Here is a 22103-nt window from a genome sequence, read left to right as displayed (position 1 = left end):
GTGTCGCAGAACACTAGGTTTTTGGTTTATTCATATTTCATGCCAGCAAAAATGGACCATCTGTGGGATACAGCACTATAGAGAGTTACAGTATAGGTTAAAGTACATATTATTGTACATTTGACTGCTTTGAAAATAAAAAACAAAAGTTATAAAAAGTTATTAAGAACTGTCATTTCCCCGGATGAACTTTCAAGTCTTCTTGAAAACTGAGTTTCTTTGAGTCTGAGTCAAAAACTGAGACAAGATGGCACCATGCAATGTATAAGGCTAAGGTTTATTACAAGTGTACGACATAATGGGTTCAATTATACACAGGAAGGGATTTTCCTCTGCAAATAACTGGTTACTGATAAAGAACTAACACTTTCATTGAGAAGGTGAAATACATTTTCATTCCTTTCTTCAAAAAGATAGCCTGGCTGTTATGACTGAAGTAACATATGCATCAACTAAGCGTTAATGTGTGCGTACTCTACTTTATGCAGCTACTGTTCACTCTATGTATCTTGATCATAAAGTACAGTGCTGATCGAGGTAGCAGAGATTTATTATTTTCTATGTAAAAAACAAATTCACATACAGTACAATATGATAGAACAAAGTAGCAATATTGCGTTTGGCTACAGCTCTTATTGCTGGCTCATTACATTAAAATGGCTCAGATGATAGAGGCAGCTTTGATTATATTTCCCTTTAAGTCTAAGTGAAGCTAACCTTTCAGTATATGAATATATGTCACTGCCAAACACACTGAACCTCATAAATTCCACATGCCGATTGGTTGTACCAATGCCACTTTGCGTAAAACACTCAATACACCTGTACCCAACATGTTAATGCTTACCTAAGAAGTATCTATAGGGTTCATTAACCTAACTATACATTTTTAAGACTTTTCCTGACATTTCGAAAGCAAAATAAAATAAATGTAAGGACAATTTTGTCAGAGAAATGCTAAAAAAAAAAATTATTTTTTTTAAATGTTGGCAGTGAAATGACAAAACAAAAATCACTCTGTTACAGAGTGCTTGAATGCATGGCTGATTTCTCCTTAAACAATGGCTGATACTTATTCAAGATAGTCTATACTGAAAAGATTTGCAGAAATTATGTTACATTTAATAGGATTTAAGAACATTCGTTGCATCTAAATAGTCATAGTCAAACTCTGAATATCTCCTTGCCTTTTCAGCACCTCAACGTTACCTGAATCAGGACTTTTAAAGCCTAATCTCATTTGGGCGGTTCTTTGAGCTGGTGCTCTCTGAGAGCTCCAGTGAAGGTAGCGGTCCACACGTGTAGGGCTGTTCCAGCAGAGAGGGTGAGGAAGAAAAGGAAGGCAACCTGGAAACCAAACCAATCCACCACACCTCCGGCTAGGGCGCTGAACATAAGCTTCCCCAGCACCTCTAGAGTCGCCAGGAAACTGTAGTGGGTGGCCTAAAAGAATGACAAAAGAGTTAAGACGAGGAGGGGAAATTAGAGGAGGAATTATGAGAAAGGACATTAAAAGAAGACAGAGGGGGAGAAAGTGAGAAGCAAAGGGGAATGGAGGAAGTCTTTGAAAGAACAGAAACTATAAATAGGATGAAGTAGCATACTGGACAGCAGAGTGGGTGTCATAGGTAGACTATTAAGTCTTTATTAAAATATCAACAAAAAAAAACATTTAGTCACAATAGATAGAGAAACGAGTGAGACTGTGATTATAAATCTTCAGAAAAATGCTCCAAAGTGCAAAGAAAATGGCAGTGTAGAAAAATACAAGGCTAAAAGTCTGAAAGAAAAAGTGTGAGATCATGGCATGAGACGATGGAAAGAGGCCAGACGGACAGGAGTATCTGATCTCAGCCTTCAGGCTTTCATGACGGACTTAGAGTGAGAAAGAGAAGGACAGATTACCTAATCTCTGCAAGCCTCCTCTCTCTGTCCATGAGCACCACATTCAGCAGGTAACACAGAAAAAAACTGCATTCGAGTGACAGCTATACCACTGAATGAACAAAATAATCAATTTAAATCAGGATTCCTTTATTCTTAACAAGTGCTTCGAGTCCACCTGTTTGGTACAAAAACTACAGTTTTCATTTGTTTGGCACTTACGCAATTCTCAAATATTTCTAAATCATCAAATACATTTGCTTGCACTTACAAAAAACATCAAAAATGTAAATCTTCCCTTGTGAAAAGGAAAAGGAAAATTGCCCTTTGTTGGTTTAAACAGTTTTGATAAAAATACATTTAGCTAACGAGGGTGATACACATAAAGTTTTCTCTTTTTATGGGCTTAATAAGATGGTTTTGTTCTGTGTATCACCTCCATAAAAACTTTTAGAAGCAGAACTGCAAACGTTAGGCAAGTAACTGAATAGGATATCGGGCAGACCCTTAATGACTGTAAAATTCTCCACAGTATGCTGCCGTCTCCAATATGCTGCTTTTCTCCTCCCCCTGGAAATTGGTGTCTTTGGAGAGGTTTGGACAATTGGTCTGATGCACCAAAACATCTTAAGGTGTCAGTATGGGCATGAAATAGTGTTTCTTCACTATTTTCTGACATTTGGTGGTTTAAGTAGATGATCTGATAATCAAAATAAAAATGATCAACAGAAAAATGTAATGAGTCAAAAATTGAATTTGTACTGAACATCAGTTATTTGAAAAAGAAAAAGACGGGAAATTATCTGATACTTAAGAGGAGCTATCAATCACTTCAGACACCGTGCGTCCTAGCTGTCATCTGCAGGCCGATGTAGAAAGCTCTGAGAGTCTGTGTGACCACAGCTAAGTGGACTGTCTTTATTCTGACCAACTTGTTTAACAGATTTGGTTTCTTCCTCCTGGGGATCGTTAACAAGCACTCACACTATCAGCTTTCTGTTACTGGATAGCGCTACTTTCAATAATACACACACACACACACAACGAGCACAGACAAGTTAATGTTTTCCTGTCCTGTGCTCTCTCTCTCTCTCACACACACACACACGCGCACACACACAGGTTCACACATTGAGACAGTAAAAGGGAAACTATGTGTCATGAGAACCTCTCAAATGAACTGTTGTTCTCATCATCACATGTTGTGATTGTTCTTTCCACTTATTTGACTGATGAAAAAAACTGATACCTGTGCTGCAGTCTGGATGTTTTTTCCATCCTGCTTCTGCACTTTTAGTCTCATGGCAGTCTGAATGATAATTTGTCACTTTCAGAGACTGATAGAGTGACGTCTGAAGCTGATGTGTGAACAACGATCACCTCCAGGCAACGATGGCCCAGTTACGAAAGGGACAAAAGGAGTTATGTCAAAGAGGAGAGAACGAGAGAGGAGAGGAAAAGGTTGGAGTAGCAAAGAGATTATTTAGATGACAGAATGTACAGAATGACAAAGAAGCCCGGTGAGATGGTTGGAAGCACACAGCCAGCAAGAAAAGGAAGAAAACGCAAGAGAAAAGCAAAGAAAAGAAACTGGTGAGAAGAGGCTGAGCTTTTTCCAGGTGGAAACAGCTGATGAGAACTGACAGGTATATGTAACAGTAGGTGTGGTACTGTGCGCTGAGGATTTCCCTCCCCGGCCTCCCTTTGACAAGCAAAGGAAGTAACCTAACATTACAATATAGCACAATTAACCCAAGACAGATGAGAGGAAAGAAAAGAAGGCAATGACATAGGGCTAAAAGAAAAGACTGTTGTTAAGCCACAGGAAATGACCTAACACTACTCAACAACACAATCAATACCAAAAAGGTGGTGAAGAGAGAGAGAGGGAGTTTATTATATAACAGCACCCTGGTCTACAGAATGAAATTTCTGGTATGAATGTGTGAGATCTGTTACCTGAATGCTTTGCTCTGCTCTCTGAGTGCAGTGCATCATTGTAGTAAAGGTTAGCGTGGTGATAAGACCACCCAGGAAGTGTTGAACACTCATGCTCAGGACTGCCATACCTGAGGAAGCACACACATGCATGCAAAATGAATCAAAACCAGTCACAAAACATCAGTGTCCACTTACAGTAAAACACCACACAACTGTTTTTCCCCCCTGACCAATAAAGAAAGAAAAATATATACTTTACACTGCTGTCTGCTCTCCCACACTTCTCACCATTTCATGTACATGTCAAAGCAGAGACACAAAGCAGCAAGAAAAGGTAAGCTGCTGGAGTGTCACCCCCCCCACATCCCCAAAACACATGTAGTGTTATCCTCTGAGGGGAAGTGGAAGAGCAGAGTTAGTGGGGAAACACAGAGGAACCACAGAGCCTATCTGTCTGTGCTCCCACGAATACTGAATTATTCAGTCAAGCCGCCAGAGTTTTTGCCGAATAAGAGTCTTCAGTCAGCAACACAAGGCTGTGCGTGGAGTCACACAGACACACTGCCTGATCAGACAGCAAGAGTGGGAAGCGGAGTGTTATCATGTAATATTGAAAATCTAAAACTGAATGTTTTTCTGTTTTGGATTTCTTTATTGAGTTTTTCGGAAATCTTTGTTCTGGGTTTTCAAACAAAGGAGGGAGGGGGTTCAACTTTCAGTTTGAGAGGTTTCATAAAGGGAACAGACATCTCTGGCAGAGATAAATTAAGTGGATGTGGCTGTGCAGTGCGATTAGATGGGACGATTCGGCATTTACAAGTGAATGGCTCTCTGAAGAGAGACCTCTCCTGTCCAAAAATGCCCACTGCATCATACACCCATGTGCTATAAACCAGAAATACTAAACATCTGACTTAAATGTCTGTGCTTGTCGTCACTGATTTCAACCAACAGCATGTCAAACAGCCACAACTTGCAACTTTCATGACTGTTCTTTCCTATAGAGTGCAGCTGGCACTCAGAGTTGCATTAAACACATCTGCCATCCGTGTGGTTTGTTGTATAATCTGTTTAGCACAAAAGACCACAATGTTCTGCATAAATCTGGTAAATATCACTGCCTATATTCTACTGAAACTGACAAACATCTTACGTCCAATCGCTTCCAGGAAGGAAATCTCTGTGTGTTGGAGTCGCAGTCGGTGAACGTGCAAGGGTGATCATTGCTCCTCTTCGTAGTTTGACTGTTTGGTTAACTATTCTATTCCAAAGCTTATGTAGTACTCAAACAATCTTTATACAAACTTCACCTGAGCTGACTTCATAGGAAATTCAAGCTCATGAAGCTTATTAATGTCAGACATCTATGATTCGCCTACATGGGATAAAAATGAAAAATCCAAGATTTATGAGGTCACTCTATACACTTTAATGGAAATGTTTTTTACGGTTTTGCTTGTGTAACATAGACATCAGAACTGGCACAGCCTGTTTCTCACCTTTCATGAGCGGTGATGGTTCCAGTACAGTGAGCAGAGAACTCTGGAAGACCATGCTGACGGTCCGCAACACAAACACACGACGCATCAGATGCCCAATACTGGGGAAAGACCAGCAAAACATCCAAACATCAGACATGCTCAAAACATTTTAAGTATGAGTGTATCAGTGGGTAGTGTGATGACAGAGACTTCATTGCATTTTGAGACACCCAGAGTTTCTTTTCATTTTGCACACAATAACACACACACACACACATTTGCGTGTGTACATGTGCATAAGTAAACAAGTCCCCAGACACTAATTGATTCCCTGTTAGTGCAAGAAAATCATCCCCTGTGGGTTCGGTTCGTGACGTAATCAATAACCTAAGGAGATCCTCAGCATGAGGAAGATAATTAATCACTGTTAACATACACAGACATACACGTGCACGCACTCACACTGTTGTGTGACAACAGGGATTAACAATGCCAATCACTCAGAGGATACCTGCCACTCAAAGGACTCTGTGTATGTGTTCATGATTTTTGCATGTAATTATTTATTTGAGAAGATGAGGCCTGTCACACAAAGCAAGATCCTCGACCTGAGAGGATAAGTGCACTGACAAAAAAAAAAAAAAAAAAAGCTTTTTAAGCAATAGTGGTTCACATCAGAAACAACTTTCTCAAAAGCTCAAGGAAATGGCCTCAATTCTGCTTGATTCATGAATTTGATTTCAGTACTAAACATCCTCCCACCCTCTTACCTCCAGACTGGAAAACCAACCCTGCACCATTCACATGCTAAAGACATTCTTCTCTGTACCGCTCCTTTACCTCCTTTCTCAATGATGGCCTTTCATATCACACACTCTCAAGAGATGCCAAGGTGTGTGTGTGTGTGGGAGCACGAAAACCTGCCTTGCTTCCACCTCACACGGGCCAGGCTCAGATAAGAATAGCCATGTTCTCAGGTTCTCAGGTGGTTCTAAAGGGGGTCACTCACTGACCACTCAGCCGTTCCTGATGGTGGAGAGGATAAACCTTCCAACTGAGCTTTTAGAGGTGGGAGAACAACCTACTGAACAGCCACTCCTGTGTGTGAGAGCGAATGTGTGGGTGAAAAAAAGGATTTATCTGGCACTATATACAAAAAAAAAGGATCCCACATGTAGCTTTAAATTCTTATTAGCACATGATTTTGTTTCTTCTATCAACTTTTTTTTTGCTGACAAGGTGAAGTATCTTTTATAGTACAAGTACAAAACAAGCTTCAAGTTACCCATTTTTACTCTCTCTATCCAAGTCAATCAGGCCTGATTTTCTTCAGTTTTAGTCGAGTGTATAAAACTCATCTCACACAGCAAATTGTATTTTTAATCATGACTTGAATAAGCATAGATAAATATGTTGGGTTATTAAAGCACGAGTTATTTTCCACTCTTTAGTTTGTATCTTACCAACTATATCACCTATTTTAAAAGAACAACTTTTTTTTTTTTGTAACAGGTTCATATTCCAACTTTTTAAACATTCTTAGAAACAATAAATTGGCTACTTTCCTATTGATAAACCAAGTAAAAAGAAAGGAGATAGAAACAGAACAATGGTAAATCTGTCTAATGAACTAGCAACAGTTAGAACATCTCATAAATAGAGAGATGAGTTGTGTAGTTTTGATCTGTAGAAACAGGTTAAACTGTTTAGAACACTGCACAGTGTTAACCAGAGAACATATTGTATTGGATTTAGCTACAAATTTGTTTATTTCCAAATTTGACAAGAAGTAATGTGACCAAGTACTTGGCGCAGCAACCCCACAGTCAATTAAATGATCTCCTGCTGCACTGGCTCTCTGTCAAACTATATGCCAAAATTAAATTTAGTTTAACACATTGCAGTGTGCTTGTTATGCTTGAGATAGAATTTTATGGCAAAACAGCATGTTGGTTGGAAAAAACTGTTACTCTATAGGGACTCGCAGGGTTTTGAGTGCTGCTGCACTGCTTTTCATCTCACACACAGCAGTGATGGCGAAGACGGTGTCCTCAGGTGAAGTAAATACAGAGTTTCTTGGGATGATAACAACTACTCTATTTCAGTTGTACAATTAAACCCTCATGAGTGTAACAATGACAGCTCAAAATACTCAAACGTGTAGAAAAGTGATATTTTCAGTTGCTGCCGTCTGTTAGCACTGACATGTTTTGAACTACCACTGTGGAAGCTGGTAAGTGTTGATATGGCGATATGACATGTTGTTGTGAGAAAGCTGGGACTCCACGAGGACCTGACTGGTACACGTAACTTCATAAGTTCTGGTTGATCTCACCAGCGCGTCGTGGCTTTTTCTGTGGTTGCCGTGGGCATGTCTGAATGAAGTCGTGAGGAAGATTATTGTAAAGTGACCAATCTGCGAGTGACTGAAGGCCATTGCTTTAACAAATTGATAAAACTCGTGATGCCACATAACAGACGTGTGAAAAGGGCTCAGCTCTATCACACATGTAAATGTGAACCATTGGCAGGATACTGAAGCAGAGCAGTGCTTCAGTAATAAGTAATAATAATTAATGAAAATTCTATAAATAACATTTTTTTTGTCTGGATTTACTTAAACCTGTGACTCCCACAAAGTGTATAAAAACATCTGCATGGTGCACCAAATGTTTTCCATCTTCGTTGGTGTGTGAGTATTTCACCCCCTTTTTAAATCAGATGAACACAGAGGGAAAGATCAAAAGCCAAAATCTTTTGAAAGCACTTTCCCCTCAACAAAACTTTGGCCTTCGGAGGCTTCTTCTGTGTTACTTGACAAAAAGAACAAAAACCTGGGAGCCAAAAAGGATTGGCATCAGAGAGATAAAGAAGCAACACATGGACATGCCAACACACAATACTGACATAGATACCAGGACGCGAGAAGAGGATTCCTCACGTCTCCATGAACTACTCAAGACAGACTTTAGAATCTCGGATTCTCTAAAAAGTTACAAAACAAGTGTACTAAACAACAAAGTCACTTTACAGACATGCTGACTGATTCAGAAATTATGCACAAACACTGAAAAAGTTTTGTTTGTGCATCACCAAAAAGAAAGTTTTTATTTGTGAAAATATAGCATGAAAACGCATTGTGTCCATCATCCTTTGTTGTTTGCAATCAGATCTTATTGAATAGCAGCTATTAATAATAATAATAATGTGTCGTTAAACGACATAAACTGAAGCTCTTTACTCTGCTTTCAAGTTTACTTGATGTTTCTAGCACACATTAGACCTGAATAGTTTATGAAATTAGAACTCTTTTGCAATTAATTGAATCATTTTGAATTAAGAATCCTTTTGTATTGATTTTCTTTCTGACCCTAACCATAATGAAATCACATGAGATCTGCCTTCTACTGAGAGCGTGTCAGTCACCTGGACAGCACTTTTAATTGCATTAACCTGAAGAAACAAAATTAAGTTAAAGTACTGACCGCCTAGAATATGTAAAACAGAAATTGTCATTGAAATGTAAAGTAACTACATTCTTAAGAACATTTCTAAAGTGTCATCATGTCCAGTGAGTAAAATAAATCAATAATATGTCTACCAGCCATTTTAATATGATGATCACAATCACAACATCTTCATAAGGGCCTGTAGATCTGACAGTTACACCCATCTAAGTCTACAGTATCTGTGCAAACTCTGAGCGGTATGTGTGATATTTATTTGTGTGCACAGGAAAGTGTATGACGAATTTGCTGCTCATGCTGTTCTCGCACCACACACCACACAGGGGGTCCCTGAGCTCTCAAACAAGGTAACGTTTGAATAACTGTACAAACAGTGTCAGCCAGAAAGAGACAGGCAACCACGAACAAGGACAATCCAATGAAGTGCACACAAACAGTTTGGAAGTCAATTAGGAATGAGGTAAGGAAGACGATAATGACTGTAACCTTTTTATGGGACGAGAACCCAGGATGTGAGGCAGGGTTACTTCTTCTTGTGGTGCAGTTGACTGGACCTTATTTATTTTATCTCTCACTCCTTTCTCAGAGTTGAAAACTCACAACTGACTTACAGATAAATCAGCTTTTTTTCATGACTTTTATGATTCAGTTGTTCACTTTCAAACTCACTGACTATACTTTGCTAGTAACACCAAGACATGTACCCACAGCAGCTCCACTTTGGCTACCACCCAAAGCTTCTGTGCTCAAAGCCCTCTTACTCAATGTGACCTCGTCGTCGCGGCTCCTGTTGCTAGCGACGGCCGGGTACATTATACGATTTTATTAGAGCACAACAACCATCTAAAGATGCTTCAAACAACAGCAAGTTGACATGCAGTCTTAACGGGCTGATCTTCAATCACAATTACTTATGTGTTTAGCAGTCTGACAAAAATATGTTCATAAGAGCACCTTCACTAGGAATTCAGTTGCATTAATAAACACTTATGCATTATCGTTTTTAAGAAGAGCAAGCAAAAAGTTGGAATTTTGGAGCATGTACAGAGCACTTCAGCCATTTTGAGTCTAGTTACGCATAATCATACAGGACTGATTTGATCTCCAACTGCATTATCTGAGAATGTCCGTCCAGCTTTCAGAAACTTGATTTTGTACAATCTGAGTTGGATTAACATGCTTACATGAATTTTAAAAGTCCTCAAAAGGAACATAAATTTTGGGATTTGCAATTAAAATATTTTATGTTCATAAGAATTTATCCATTTCCAGCACAAAACCTGTCAAATTTGACCACAGGAAGGCTACCACTGTAGATTAAGCCTACCTGAACTGTGCGAGCAACAGGCCTCCTAAAGACGACCCACAGATGGAAAAGCCCATGGCAATAACACCGTTCCAGAAGCCAAGTTCCCTGGCGGTCATGTGATGATCCAACAGGAAAAGAGGAAACATGGTTACTGCACCCTGTTCACCTGTACACACAGAGACAGGAGGACAGGAAGACAGAGGATAGAACAGTTAAAAAGAAAGGTGAGGGACAGAGGGAGAGAGAAGTGTTAAAGGAGGTACGCATATGGTGACATATACTGGTGGCACAATTAAGTCTTGCAGGGTAAAGTACAATCAATACACTATATTTTATGTACTGTAGGTCTCTGACTAAGCAATAACATTTTTCACTTGCAGTAAATATGTGAGACACTTCCTGAATACACATGCCTATTGCAATCACAGTCAAATGCAACAAGGATGTTGTATCACACTGTTTAGCCTGCAAGTCTGAACAACGTGGTTTTCCTGAGATGACGACGAGAGGATCAAATGAGGCACACTTATGTGCGGCGCACCAAGGCCTATTCCTGGAAAGTGTCAATAATAGATGCTTGACAAGAAAAAGAATACCCTCAGTCATTTTATCAATCAGGGGCCTAGCACTTTTCCTAAAGCACAAAAAGGAAAACACAACAAAAACACAAAAACTTCCACAGATGAAACAAACCTCACAAAGACCTCTCAGTCAAAATAAAAAGTTTCTGTCAGACAGTGAGACTTTCTCTGTGTGGTGTTGAGTGTGGGGGTAATATTCTGCTGAACATTACAGTAAAATATTCAGTTGTGCCAACTACACGGCATTATTATATTAATGGAGACTGACTTCAGAAAGACAGTGGGACCAAGGAGCTGTGTGAGTGACAGCTTGGCTCCCAGACTGCTGTCAAAGACGACGCAGCACAACTGACGACTCACTCTCTCAGTCAGCCAGGAGACAAACAAAAATAGAGGAAAGGAAAAAAGACAGATGAAACAGGCTGAAAAAAAACAAGAAAGCTGAGAGGCTCCCAGTGATGGGGAATGTAGCAGCAGAATTAAAGTGTCACCGCTGTAACAGTGGTGTGACAACCCTGCAGAAACACGGGGAAGGAAATAAGGATTCTGTGCGTAGCAAATACTTGTCTCTCTCTTCTGTCACTCATGCGTTACTGCTGAAAAATCACAGACGCTCAAAACAGACAATCAGAAAGGATACTTGACAACCTATATCTGCACTTTTTGTCCTTTACTCAAAAAGATAAGCAGAATTAAGCAAGCATGTCTATTTATCCAAAGTCAAAAGAGACTGAATCGCAATCGTTTCCAAAACTTTCAACATACAACCAAACTTGGGTAAATGTTGATTTACCTTTTCAATTTTGTAAAAAAAAAAAAAAAAAAAAGATATGACACAAAAAGACATTGAAAAAACATTAAAAATATGTAAAAGAATATAAATAATAATTAAAATGAATTAAAACAAGCAACAGTCTAGATAAGTTAAAAGATACCGTGCAGATTTCATGCATAGACACATGAGAAAAGAAATGTTTTAACCTGGATTTAAAAATGTCTACATCTCTGAACATATCATAGATATATTTTGGGTCTAAATCGTTCTGGGATTTGTAAACCATCAGCAGGCTTTTAAAATCTATTCTGTGACTGACTGGAAGCCAGTGTAAAGATTTTAAAACTGATGTGATGTGTTCAGATCTCTTAGTTTTGGTTAAAACTCTAGCAGCAGCGTTCTGGATGAGCTGCAATGTTTAATGCTCTTTTTGGGAAGTCCAGTAAAAAGGCCGTTACAATAATCAAGTCTACTGGAGATGAATGCATGGATGAGTTTCTCCTGGTCTTTTTGGGAGAGAAAACCTTTAATTCTGTTGATGTTCTGAGTTGGTAAAAAGCTGCCTTGGTGACAGCTTTGATGTGGCTGCTGAAAGTCAGATCTGAGTCTATCAACACTCCAAGGTTACGAACTTGGTCAGTGATTGTAAGGGCCCGAGTTTCAAGATATTTAGCAATGCTGACCCTCTTCTCTTTGCTACCAAACAGAATGATCTCAGTTTAGTCTTCATTTAATTGTAGAAAACTCTCTCTCAGGAGTTTATTTCCTCCAGACACTGACACAGTACGTCTGCTGGGCTGCAGTCGTCTGGTGACAGAGACACATAAAGTTGTGTATCATCTGCATAACTTTTATAATTGATGTTAAAGTTCTGCAATATCTGACCCAAAGGGAGCATATACAAGTTAAACAAAAGAGGTCCAAGAATTGACCCTTGGGGGACTCCACAAGTCATAGCCACTCACTCAGATTCATAGTTAATGGGTCCTATAGTTTGTCCTCGCAATGCTATTGGATAGAAGAAGTGATTATAGGTCCAGTCATCTGGTCTTGAACTCAGTCTACCTGCAAATTTCCCTTTGAACTCATCTCCTTTTAGTTTGCTTTTTGCCTGTTGCATTGTTCAGGGACAGGTGCGAAAGTTCTTGAATGTGAAGCTGTAAGTGCTCTGGGGGGGATGTGTGTGTTCCTTTTAGTATGATAAAGAACGTGACTGTATCAGAGATGGAAAAGAAGAACAAACTCTGGAAACTCAGACCATGGCTGAATTCATTGAGAGAGACATGTCTGCTGGTGCCTCCAGACAGTTCTGCTCCCAACTATGCCCAACGTTGCAAATTTACAACATTTCCCTAAAAACTTGCAAAAATGTAAAAAAAAATCTGAAAACTCTTTCAACTTGGCAAAAGATGCTGGCTGTTCCAAAGTCAGCTGTGTCTAAAATTTGAAGCAGGTATAAACAAAACAGACAGGTTATAAAGGGGAAACGTAGAGATCAACTAAAGAAGGCATCAGGACACAAAACTGAGCGTTTCAGTGTAGTGACATGAGAACTAAGATGATGCGAGACCAATATAAGGTCTTTCTGAGCAGTCTTGCAGCAAAATTTTGTACCAACTATAAGCCAGAGATAGTAGCATAAGCAATACTATAAAAAAAACATGAATTACCATTTCAAATTGCTGCTAGGATAGTAGGGCTCACATTTTTGCAATGACTCTCAGGTGAAAATAGCTGGACTACATAAATTGACCAAATATCTATCAAATTTTGTCATGTAAGGATGATAATGACCTGGTTTGATTTGTCACTGATTAACTTTAGCCCACCTCTGAGGAGAAAGGAAACCATCTGCTTATCCAGTGATGGTATATAAGCACCAGGGCAAATATTAAGCTTTTGGTACTTATCCTAAGTATCTGGCTAAAGGCTACACAAATACACAACAAAACAAATTCTGTTGGCAAACATTATGTAGAACATAATCTTACAAAAGATCTTGGGTGATCAGACACAAGCAACTTACAGTAAGTTGTTTGAGATTTAAAAAAAAAGAAAACATTGTTTATCATCACTCTCTTTAATGCTGAGCGAAGGCTGCGCTGACCTCGGTGCATTATTCACGTCTTAATCTCTGTCGTCGTCTGTCTGAACTGTTCTGAGTTGGATCAACTGTGCAGTAACCATATTAGTCATAATAAAGTAAACACAGGCAGCAGCAGTAAACATGATGCCAAGGGTAGTTTATCCATGGTTCTGTGCTCCTGTGTCTGTCTGTTGTTTAACTCAAAGCTTTCACAGTCCTGCCTTCAACTAATTAGTTCTTTAAAAAAGAGGGGGTTGTAGGGGGATAAGCAGACAAACACAACTAAGGCTGATTATTCTTGTCTATAAATATTCTCAAAGCAACAATTGTCCATTTCAGCAGGGATTTCATTAGACATCCACAAAGATTTAACAAAGTAGAGAAAAGGAGGAAAGGGTAAAACAACAGGAAAGCATTGAGGGTGAGAGAAAAGAACAAGTTGGTACCAAAAAAGCAAAGAAAATCAAGAAGAGATAAGATAGAGAGAAACATTGATGGCTCAAAAAGGCAAGAAAAACTGGGGGGAAAAACAGATACAGAGCACAAAATGAGAATTATACATTGAAAAATAAAAAGTTGCAAGTCAAACATGACGCCATAGATAGGCCAGCACCAGGGAGACAGATACAGACAGAGGAAGAGGAGGAGGGGCAGATGAAGAGAGACATTGTTAGAAGGTTAGTGGAGAGGAAACAGAGGAGAGATGGCAGGTTTAAAGAAAGCTGTGTTTACAGTGAGCACAGAAAGACAAAACTATTTAACATTAAGTGGAAGAGTAGCAGGCAGATGGGGGTAAGTTTCTTTAACTCTGGTTATTCAAAAGATGCTTGATGGCAACTGAAACTCCTGACACTCAAAAATCTGTTTTACAACTTCAACATTTAACAGCAATAAGAGAAAATGGACACATCTCAGCCCTTGGCATTCCTCAGCATATCTGATCCATTCATGGGTGTAGCTGCTTTTTTCTTCTCTCTTAAAACAGATTCAGATTCTTGCAGGTAATTAACAACGAGCTGATCTGCATCATACAATCAACAGGACAAAAACAGGGAAGGCAGTCATCAGCAACAAATACAAAAACAAAAATGTATGCAAATGTGCTTTCAAAACATAAATAGGTAAAGTTTAACACTTAGAACATCAGATACCATAAAGCAATGCATACTGCAAGAAATCAAATCAAAAAGTGAAAAGAAATAGAAAACTATAAAAAAAAGTTGTATTATTACAGGCACAAAAACTTTAAGTTTTAACTTTGGAAAATGCAAGTAGATACTGACCAACCATATGGACTATGTCACTAGATCTGTCAATAAATATGCATCCGATCATAAAAAGCAAGATAACAGTGACATCTACTTTAATTCAATGGGACCCTCCTTACAGAAGTTTCTTCTATCCGTCTTTCCCCTGATCAATAGCCATAAACCGTAGACTAAACACTCCAAAAAGAGTGACCTGCATGATATTTATTACATTTTCAATTCAGTATTGCTATAGAGTGCCAATTTAGGGCACTTCACATCGTACATATTAGGACAAGTGGTTTTAATTTTGTGGCAGATCTGTATGTGTGTGTGTGTGTGTGTGTGTGTGTGTGTGTGTGTGTGTGTGTGTGTGTGTGTGTGTGCGTGCGTGCGTGCGTGCGTGCGTGCAGAAGGGGGTTGGGCGGTAGTGGAGTGGGATCACAGCAGGATAAGCTTGAGATGAGGTTGAGCGGTCAAAGAGGACGTCGGGGACAGTGGCAGAGCAGAAGGGATCACTGAGGACACACAGTCACCTTGCAAGGTAAATAGAGAGGTTCGTATATACTACACCTTTTAAACACAGCACAAAGCACATACAGCACCTTTTGAATAAGCAGGCGAAGGATAAGATTTGCCTGAGTTCCTTAAACCTCTGGGTGTTATTGGTTTGTCTTGGTTGAAACATCAGTGCAACATCGCATAGGAGTCGGGGGCAGTGCCTCTGGACTGGCAGACAGGGATGATGGCCACCCTTTTTTTTTTTTTTTTTTTTAAAGTAAAAGGAGGACCAGATGGTGTGCTCCAACTACAGCAGGATCACACAGCCAAATGAGCCTCCATTTCAGGGTTGCTGGCTTCCCCTTTAGGAACAGCATGAAGATCTCAATCATCCAGGAAGTAGGGGCTGCTTCTTCACGACATCAGTCATTTCAGGACACTTTAATGTGAAGGCACGTGGCTTTAAAGTTGTGGCACACATACGTGCGTGTTTGTGTGACCATTTGCAGGAAGAAGTTGGGTGGTGGTATGGAGTGGGATCACAGTAGGATAAGCTTGAGTTGAGGGTGAGAGGTCAACGAGGACAGTGGGGTGAAAGCCTGAAGTCTGCGCAGAAGCTCCAACAAAAGAGCTGACAGAGCAGGAGAGATCACTGAGGACACACAGTCACCTTGTAGAGCGACATTATCATTCCCTGCCAAGAGCTGGGTAAGTAAAGAGTTCATACATACTATAAGTTTGAGCACATCACACACGTATACATACAAAGGCGAATGAGCAAACACATACATAACCACAGACTTTTCGGTTCTTTGTGTTCCCTGAGGACAAAAGAGAGCATTGTTTATATGCAACACATATTAGTGTTTCGCCATGCACACAATAACACAAGGAGTCTGTGCAGATTGATGCAGATGTCAAAGAGTTCTTTATGACCCTGAGGGCTCCTGAACATGGGAAAGAACACTTTATGACCACAGTAGGTAAAAGCAAGACCACCATAATCACTCTACACAACCCAAAGGTGTATGAGGTCTCTCTTGTAAATGAGACCCTGGCTCTCAATGAGATTTTACCTGTATAAATAAAGGTTCATCAATAATTAAACATAAATAGTACTGTTTCTTTTTTCATCATCTAAAATGATGCTATTCCAATATCCACTCAGGTTGTATAGTTCCTGCGGTTCGTATTATTTTCTTTTTTTTTTTCTTTTTTTCAAACAAATCAGGCCAATATCATCACTTACTGTCCTCTAACTGCTAAGTGCTCGGGCAATTCTGATGGTTAATCATTAAGAAACATTAAAAAAATAAATGTATTTGCTTACGCATTTATCTCAGTATTTACATCTTGGACATATTGACTTATAGACATTTAGTATAACCCAGTGCATTAGCAGGGATAAATGTGTTTACTTCTGTTTCCATTTTGCTCTCTGCCTCTCTCAAGGCACCATGTGGTGGGTGTTCATTAATTCATCCCCTCTTCAGCCTTCTTCCCTGCAGTTCTTCTTTTCTTTTCTTTTCTTGGATATAACTTCCATTCTCTTCCCAACTTGTATTCCAAAACTGATAGATAAAATGCAGTTTTGCACAACATTTCTGCAATGAGTCCAACTTATCCAATACTGTAACGGTCAGTTTTTGTTCAAAATGATGGCGATGGTGATTTCCCACCTCACCGAACACATGGTGTTTCTGAGTTTTTGATGACTGTATTAACATGGAAGCTATAAGAGCTGTCTTTTATCAGAGGGAGATGTTAAAGTGTGTGCACTGTTGGAACAAAAGCTTCTTTTTTTTTATCCATCCATAACTCCGTACATCTGGCTTAATTCCCAAAAAGGAAGCCAAAAATGTTTTTTCTTCTCACCACCATTCACAGCACTTGCCAAACAGACAATGTTTTCTTTTAATCTCTCGACCTTATATATAAATATATATACATATAAAAACACAACAGTATTTGCACTATTTATATGTAGTTTGAAAGTAATGAATATGGAAAATTAACCATATCAATTAGAGCCAACCTGTTAATACATAGCAAATGGCAAAAGAATCTGCAAAATAATATTGTTCCCTAATCTGTTCTGTTATAATAGTTAAAATTTCAAGTTGCAACAACTAAAGGAGTAATGAAGACTTGTTTTTTTTTTCAGCTAAGATTGCCTTTTAGCTACTTTCCAAAAACATACATGGACACCTCAGCCACACTTAAAGATTTATGACCTGAACTGTATAAAATAAGAAATGTTAAAGGAAAGGACATTTCATTCTGAGGAAAGGCAGCACATGTCCGTTTTTCTACAGTAGGACTAAAATAGTTTCAAAGGAGCAAATGTTCCATTTAATGTTTTCATTTAACCTGAGGCTGAGTAGGGACTGGAATCACAGGGCAACGGTCACTAGTCAACTGCCCTGCTAACACAGAGAAAAAAAGGGCTAACAACCGCTCCCACTCAACAAGCTCACACCCCTACAGTCAATTCTGAATCACCAATTAACCTCACAGGCATGTTTTTGGACTGCGAGAGGAGTTTGTAGTGTCTGGAGAGGACCCAGGTAGATATGGGGAAAATAAGCAAATTCCACACAGAAAGGCACTGGCTCATAAGTTGTACTGGAAACCTACAGAATCCACTTTTCTCTCAGCACGCTTTTCTTGACATTTTGCCTTTAACCAACCAGTTCGAAAGGGAATTTAGTTAGACCAAACTGCACATGGTAAAGTAACCACAGATGTAATTTATCACGTTAAAGTTTGTCAGACATCATCCAAATATTTTCTGCTGCCATTTGGAGGCGTTTGTTGCCTTTTCATGTGACAAGCCAGCTTATTATCTTTGTGGAAACTTTTTGTCAAAAGTTGTTCTTCATGTCTTTTTGCCATCAATCAAATATCAATTGATCCAATATTTTATTATGAATCTCATGGAGGTTTGTTGATAGTTTAACTAACCAAAAAGTAATCGTTACATGTTAAAATGTTTATATCCAACATCTGAGAGACCCCGAGCCTCTATTGTTTGCCTCTTTCCTGGCTATTTTCCCATTTTCTCTGCCCGTTTCCCTCCTCCTCACGCTCTCCATCCATCCCTCCGAGTCTACCCAGACAGTTCTCCCATCGTGCTTGTAGCCTCAGATGGCACAGGGGTCACAGTGATTGGTCACAGTGTTGGACGCACCACAAACTCAGAGTTCATTAGGGAAAGATGAGGGTGAGGGGTTGGTGCTTGTATATCCATGTGAGTGTGAGAAGTGGGGGGTTCAGACAGGCAGATTACCGGTCTCACACAAACATACCCACATACACTCTTGAGCAAAAACAATACCGTCACACAAAGGCAATTATGCTGGCACATCCAGGCTTAATCTAAAATATTACACAACCTTTGTTTTATTGCTGCAAAGATGGGAAATATTTCAATAGCTACTGAGGGAAATGCTTCCAAGTGACAACACTGTCAATACAGATAAGAATCACGGCACTGAAATTATTAGAAGCAATTATTTTTCTAATCATGAGCATCAGCCAATAATGTGTTGTGTGCACTCATTTGACAGAGAGAGAGTGTTGGGTTTGGGGGTGCTCCCTAGACAGATTAGGGGGTCCAGCCAGCTTTCATATTTTGTCTAGTAGTGTTGTCTGCGGGGGCTTATCCGATTACTGAGCCACCCTTAACACTCTCTCAAAAACACATACACACAGTTTAAAAACAAAGGCATATACACTCATGCATTTTCACAAGCGAGGGCTATGCAAATGTGCGGAGACAATTATATTCCCACCACCCACGTACACACATTCACGTAAACACACATCAGCAGGATGTGCCGTCTTCCATTTCAGTTTCTGAACGTCACAGACACAAAGACGCTCTAATCCTTACATAATCCCCTTCTGCTACCAAACAGCAAACTCTGGTCATATCAACTCTCACTCCCACACACACACACAAGCTCGACTTTTTGAAAAACTACTTTAAAACGATAGGTTTTTTGTTAGTTTTTTTCAGTTTTCACAAAACTGTGAGCACAAACTCATTGTGCATTCAAATTAACATTATTTGCTCATTGAAGCACCTGAAGTTTCACTACTTTCAGTACTTGTGATCTTATAACCTTGAAAATAAACTGCTTTAACTGTTCAGTGCCTCTATTCCACCGTCAGCACAATGGTCTGTCCTGTACGGACAGAATAAATAGTCTGTGACAATTACGTCCCTAACTTATTAAAACGGCAACAGAGACATCTAGTGGTGATCTCAAGGTCCCGCCTGAAGACAGCAACAAAAAGGAAAAAAGCGGGACCAAAAAGGATTGTTTCTGGAATCAAAACTTCTCATTGCTCCAAAGAAGCCCCGAAGCAGATGAAATTGATCATTTGTGTCCCACGTCGTGAGGATGAACCGGCCTTGTATCTAGTTTAGTATTTGTGTGTTTTAGCTTTCTTCTTTGACTGTTTGTGGTGATCACTTCAACTCAGTCTGCAAAAGCAATGATAGATTAATCATTTGAAGATCAAATGCAACTATTTTGATAATTTACTGTTTTTATCCGCATATGCCTGTCCTCGGATTTTCAGCTCATTTATTCCAATATCTCTGGAGAAATCCAGTCTGACATCTCGTTCAGCACCGCTGTTTGACCCTGATTCCCCGTTAATGTGAGTTTAAAGATCTAATCTTAAACTCCCAAATAGCTAGAAAAGTCATCAATCCACGAATAAAAGCTGAAAAAAAAGTTTTGTATTTCCAGGTTAGGGTTTCCTGTCCTAAAGCAGTGGAGCACAGCGTTTACCAAACAACAGTACTTGTCAACAATAACTGGTAGTGGACAAAAAAAAAAAAGCACAGTTTCATCAAAATTTGTTTAGGATAAAACAAAAGAATACACGACTAACAGGATACACAGATATCCGCAATGTTCACGAGTCTGTTTTTAAAACAGATCTAGTTTATTCATCAGACTTACCCAGTTTGTATGTGAGCACATACAGGACTGTCCAAGGTGTGCCAGGTACTGCCAGCAGCTTCCTCCACACCGTCCATGGCCTCACAGCATCAGTTGCCTGCTCTCCCCTCCTGCTGCTGTCTGCCTGCTGGCCCCTCAAGGTCTCATCATCCAGCACAGGGGCCCCCCACACAAACAGAGCCACGCCCACGTACACGAACATCAGCAGTGCAAACATCCAGCTCCATCCAGCGACGTCAATCACAGCCAGAAGTCCACCTCCGGCAAACACAGACCCAGCCTTATAGCCGACAACTTGGGCAGTATTGCCGAGCCCCAGTTCCCCTCGTCCTTTCAATAAGCCAACTGCAGCCCCGTCTACGGCAATATCCTGAACAGAGGCCAAGGAGTTCATTGCCAATAGAGTTCCGGCAACTCCCCACATATGTGCCTCTGGTGCCAGGGCAGCGCTGGTTAGGCATGTCAGAGCAAGCCCTGTCACTGTCCCCACCAGCCAGCGACGCTTAGTACCAACTCGGTCCACCAAAGGGGCCCAGAATACTTTGAGTACCCAGGGAAAGTACAAGATTTTGGTGAAACCAATGCGGGTGAGAGAGTGACCAGCTCCACGCAGGTAGACCGGAAGCAGAGAAGACTGGAGACCGTAGGGAATGCCCTGGACAAAGTACAGCAGGCCCAAGAAGACGAGTTTGTCATTCATGATCTAACTCCACAAATAATCCTCTGGTTGAGCAGACACTGCAGTGGTCCATGGGTCAGGTTGCTGCCATTTTTATTAAAGGGGGACTTTAAATAAACTGGTGTACCCAGATGACCTGAAACACAGGATACAGAAGTGGGAAAGCAAGCGTTATTGAATGTGAACTTAGACTTCAGTTGAATGAGATGCTGGGTGGCTAAATACATCAGCAGCTCACGCAGGCAGCCTTAAAAGGATGGGACCCTCTGACCAGCTCAGTTACCGGTAATGTTAAACCGGGTGGCAAAGGCCCACTCAAACTCAAACGTTAATAAACCCGTTTAGTATCAACGTTAACTCTGTGTTTTTTACCATTTGATTTGTCTCATTACATAGTCATTACTATGCACAATTGAACTTTTCACTTGTCATTCCCAAACTATCTGTTAAGCTTTGTTAGCGAGCTAGCTCTCCGTCATGCTAAAATTAGTTAACGAATAGCTTTAAACACATTTATAATTCGTGTCAGTATCATTTGTCGTGTTGTCGCATCTCAAAAGTAATAAAGAGTTGCTCAACATGTGCAGTGAGAGACATTTTAGACATACTGAGAAGAACGTTGGGTAACCCGGTGTTAGCTTATGGTTGTGAGTCCTCCGCTTGTTTACAGTTGTGGGCTGGTCGGGTGAGCTATGAAGTTGCCAGATTCTGTGATCACAATCCCCCTATTGCAGATAGCCAAACAGAGACCTTTCACGACCGGTTCGTTTCTTCTTCTTCTTTGGTTTATTTAAGAGTAGTTGGCATCTCTGGAGTTGAAATACTGCCATCTTGTGGCTTTAGCTATATCCAAAAATTCTCAATTTCTCCTTAAAGTTAAAAGACATCTTCGTAAGTACGCGACAATTGCGGTCATTCTTGATTACTTTTATTTCTCACAACTCCACCACCCTTTGGTGATCCCAACTTGCTTTGCCAGTTATACCCTCTTTGTCCTCTCAGTACTTACGCAAACTGGATTCCAGCACTCGACCTCGCCAAATGGTTGTGCAATAAAAATTGTCTTACATATCAAGTCTTGTCCATTATTGAATGTACCTACTCACGATTCTGTCTAGTGCAGCAAAATGAGTTAGAACATATTCAGAGACACTAATTTGCTTCCTTAGATTT

The 22103-nt window shown here is 39.9% G+C and overlaps 1 protein-coding gene across 1 annotated transcript; it reads right to left on the bottom strand.

Annotated features, from left to right (window-relative positions):
- Positions 1 to 258: 258 nt before the first annotated feature.
- On the bottom strand, positions 259 to 21682 carry mfsd3 (major facilitator superfamily domain containing 3). Its single transcript, XM_072388274.1, has 6 exons — positions 21539 to 21682; positions 20252 to 21066; positions 10101 to 10248; positions 5325 to 5425; positions 3844 to 3953; positions 259 to 1443 (listed from the first exon to the last, which is right to left on the bottom strand). The coding sequence occupies exons 2-6, from the start codon at positions 20949 to 20951 to the stop codon at positions 1237 to 1239; spliced, it is 1266 nt and encodes a 421-aa protein (XP_072244375.1). The 5' UTR covers positions 20952 to 21066; positions 21539 to 21682; the 3' UTR covers positions 259 to 1236.
- Positions 21683 to 22103: the final 421 nt, after the last annotated feature.

The sequence above is a fragment of the Leuresthes tenuis genome, unplaced genomic scaffold, assembly GCF_036924035.1.
Source record: "Leuresthes tenuis unplaced genomic scaffold, fLeuTen1.0.hap1 SCAF_6, whole genome shotgun sequence".
Lineage (NCBI taxonomy): Eukaryota > Metazoa > Chordata > Actinopteri > Atheriniformes > Atherinopsidae > Leuresthes > Leuresthes tenuis.
The sequence above is the reverse complement of the archived record's forward strand: the minus strand, read 5'-3'. Positions and strand labels throughout refer to the sequence as shown.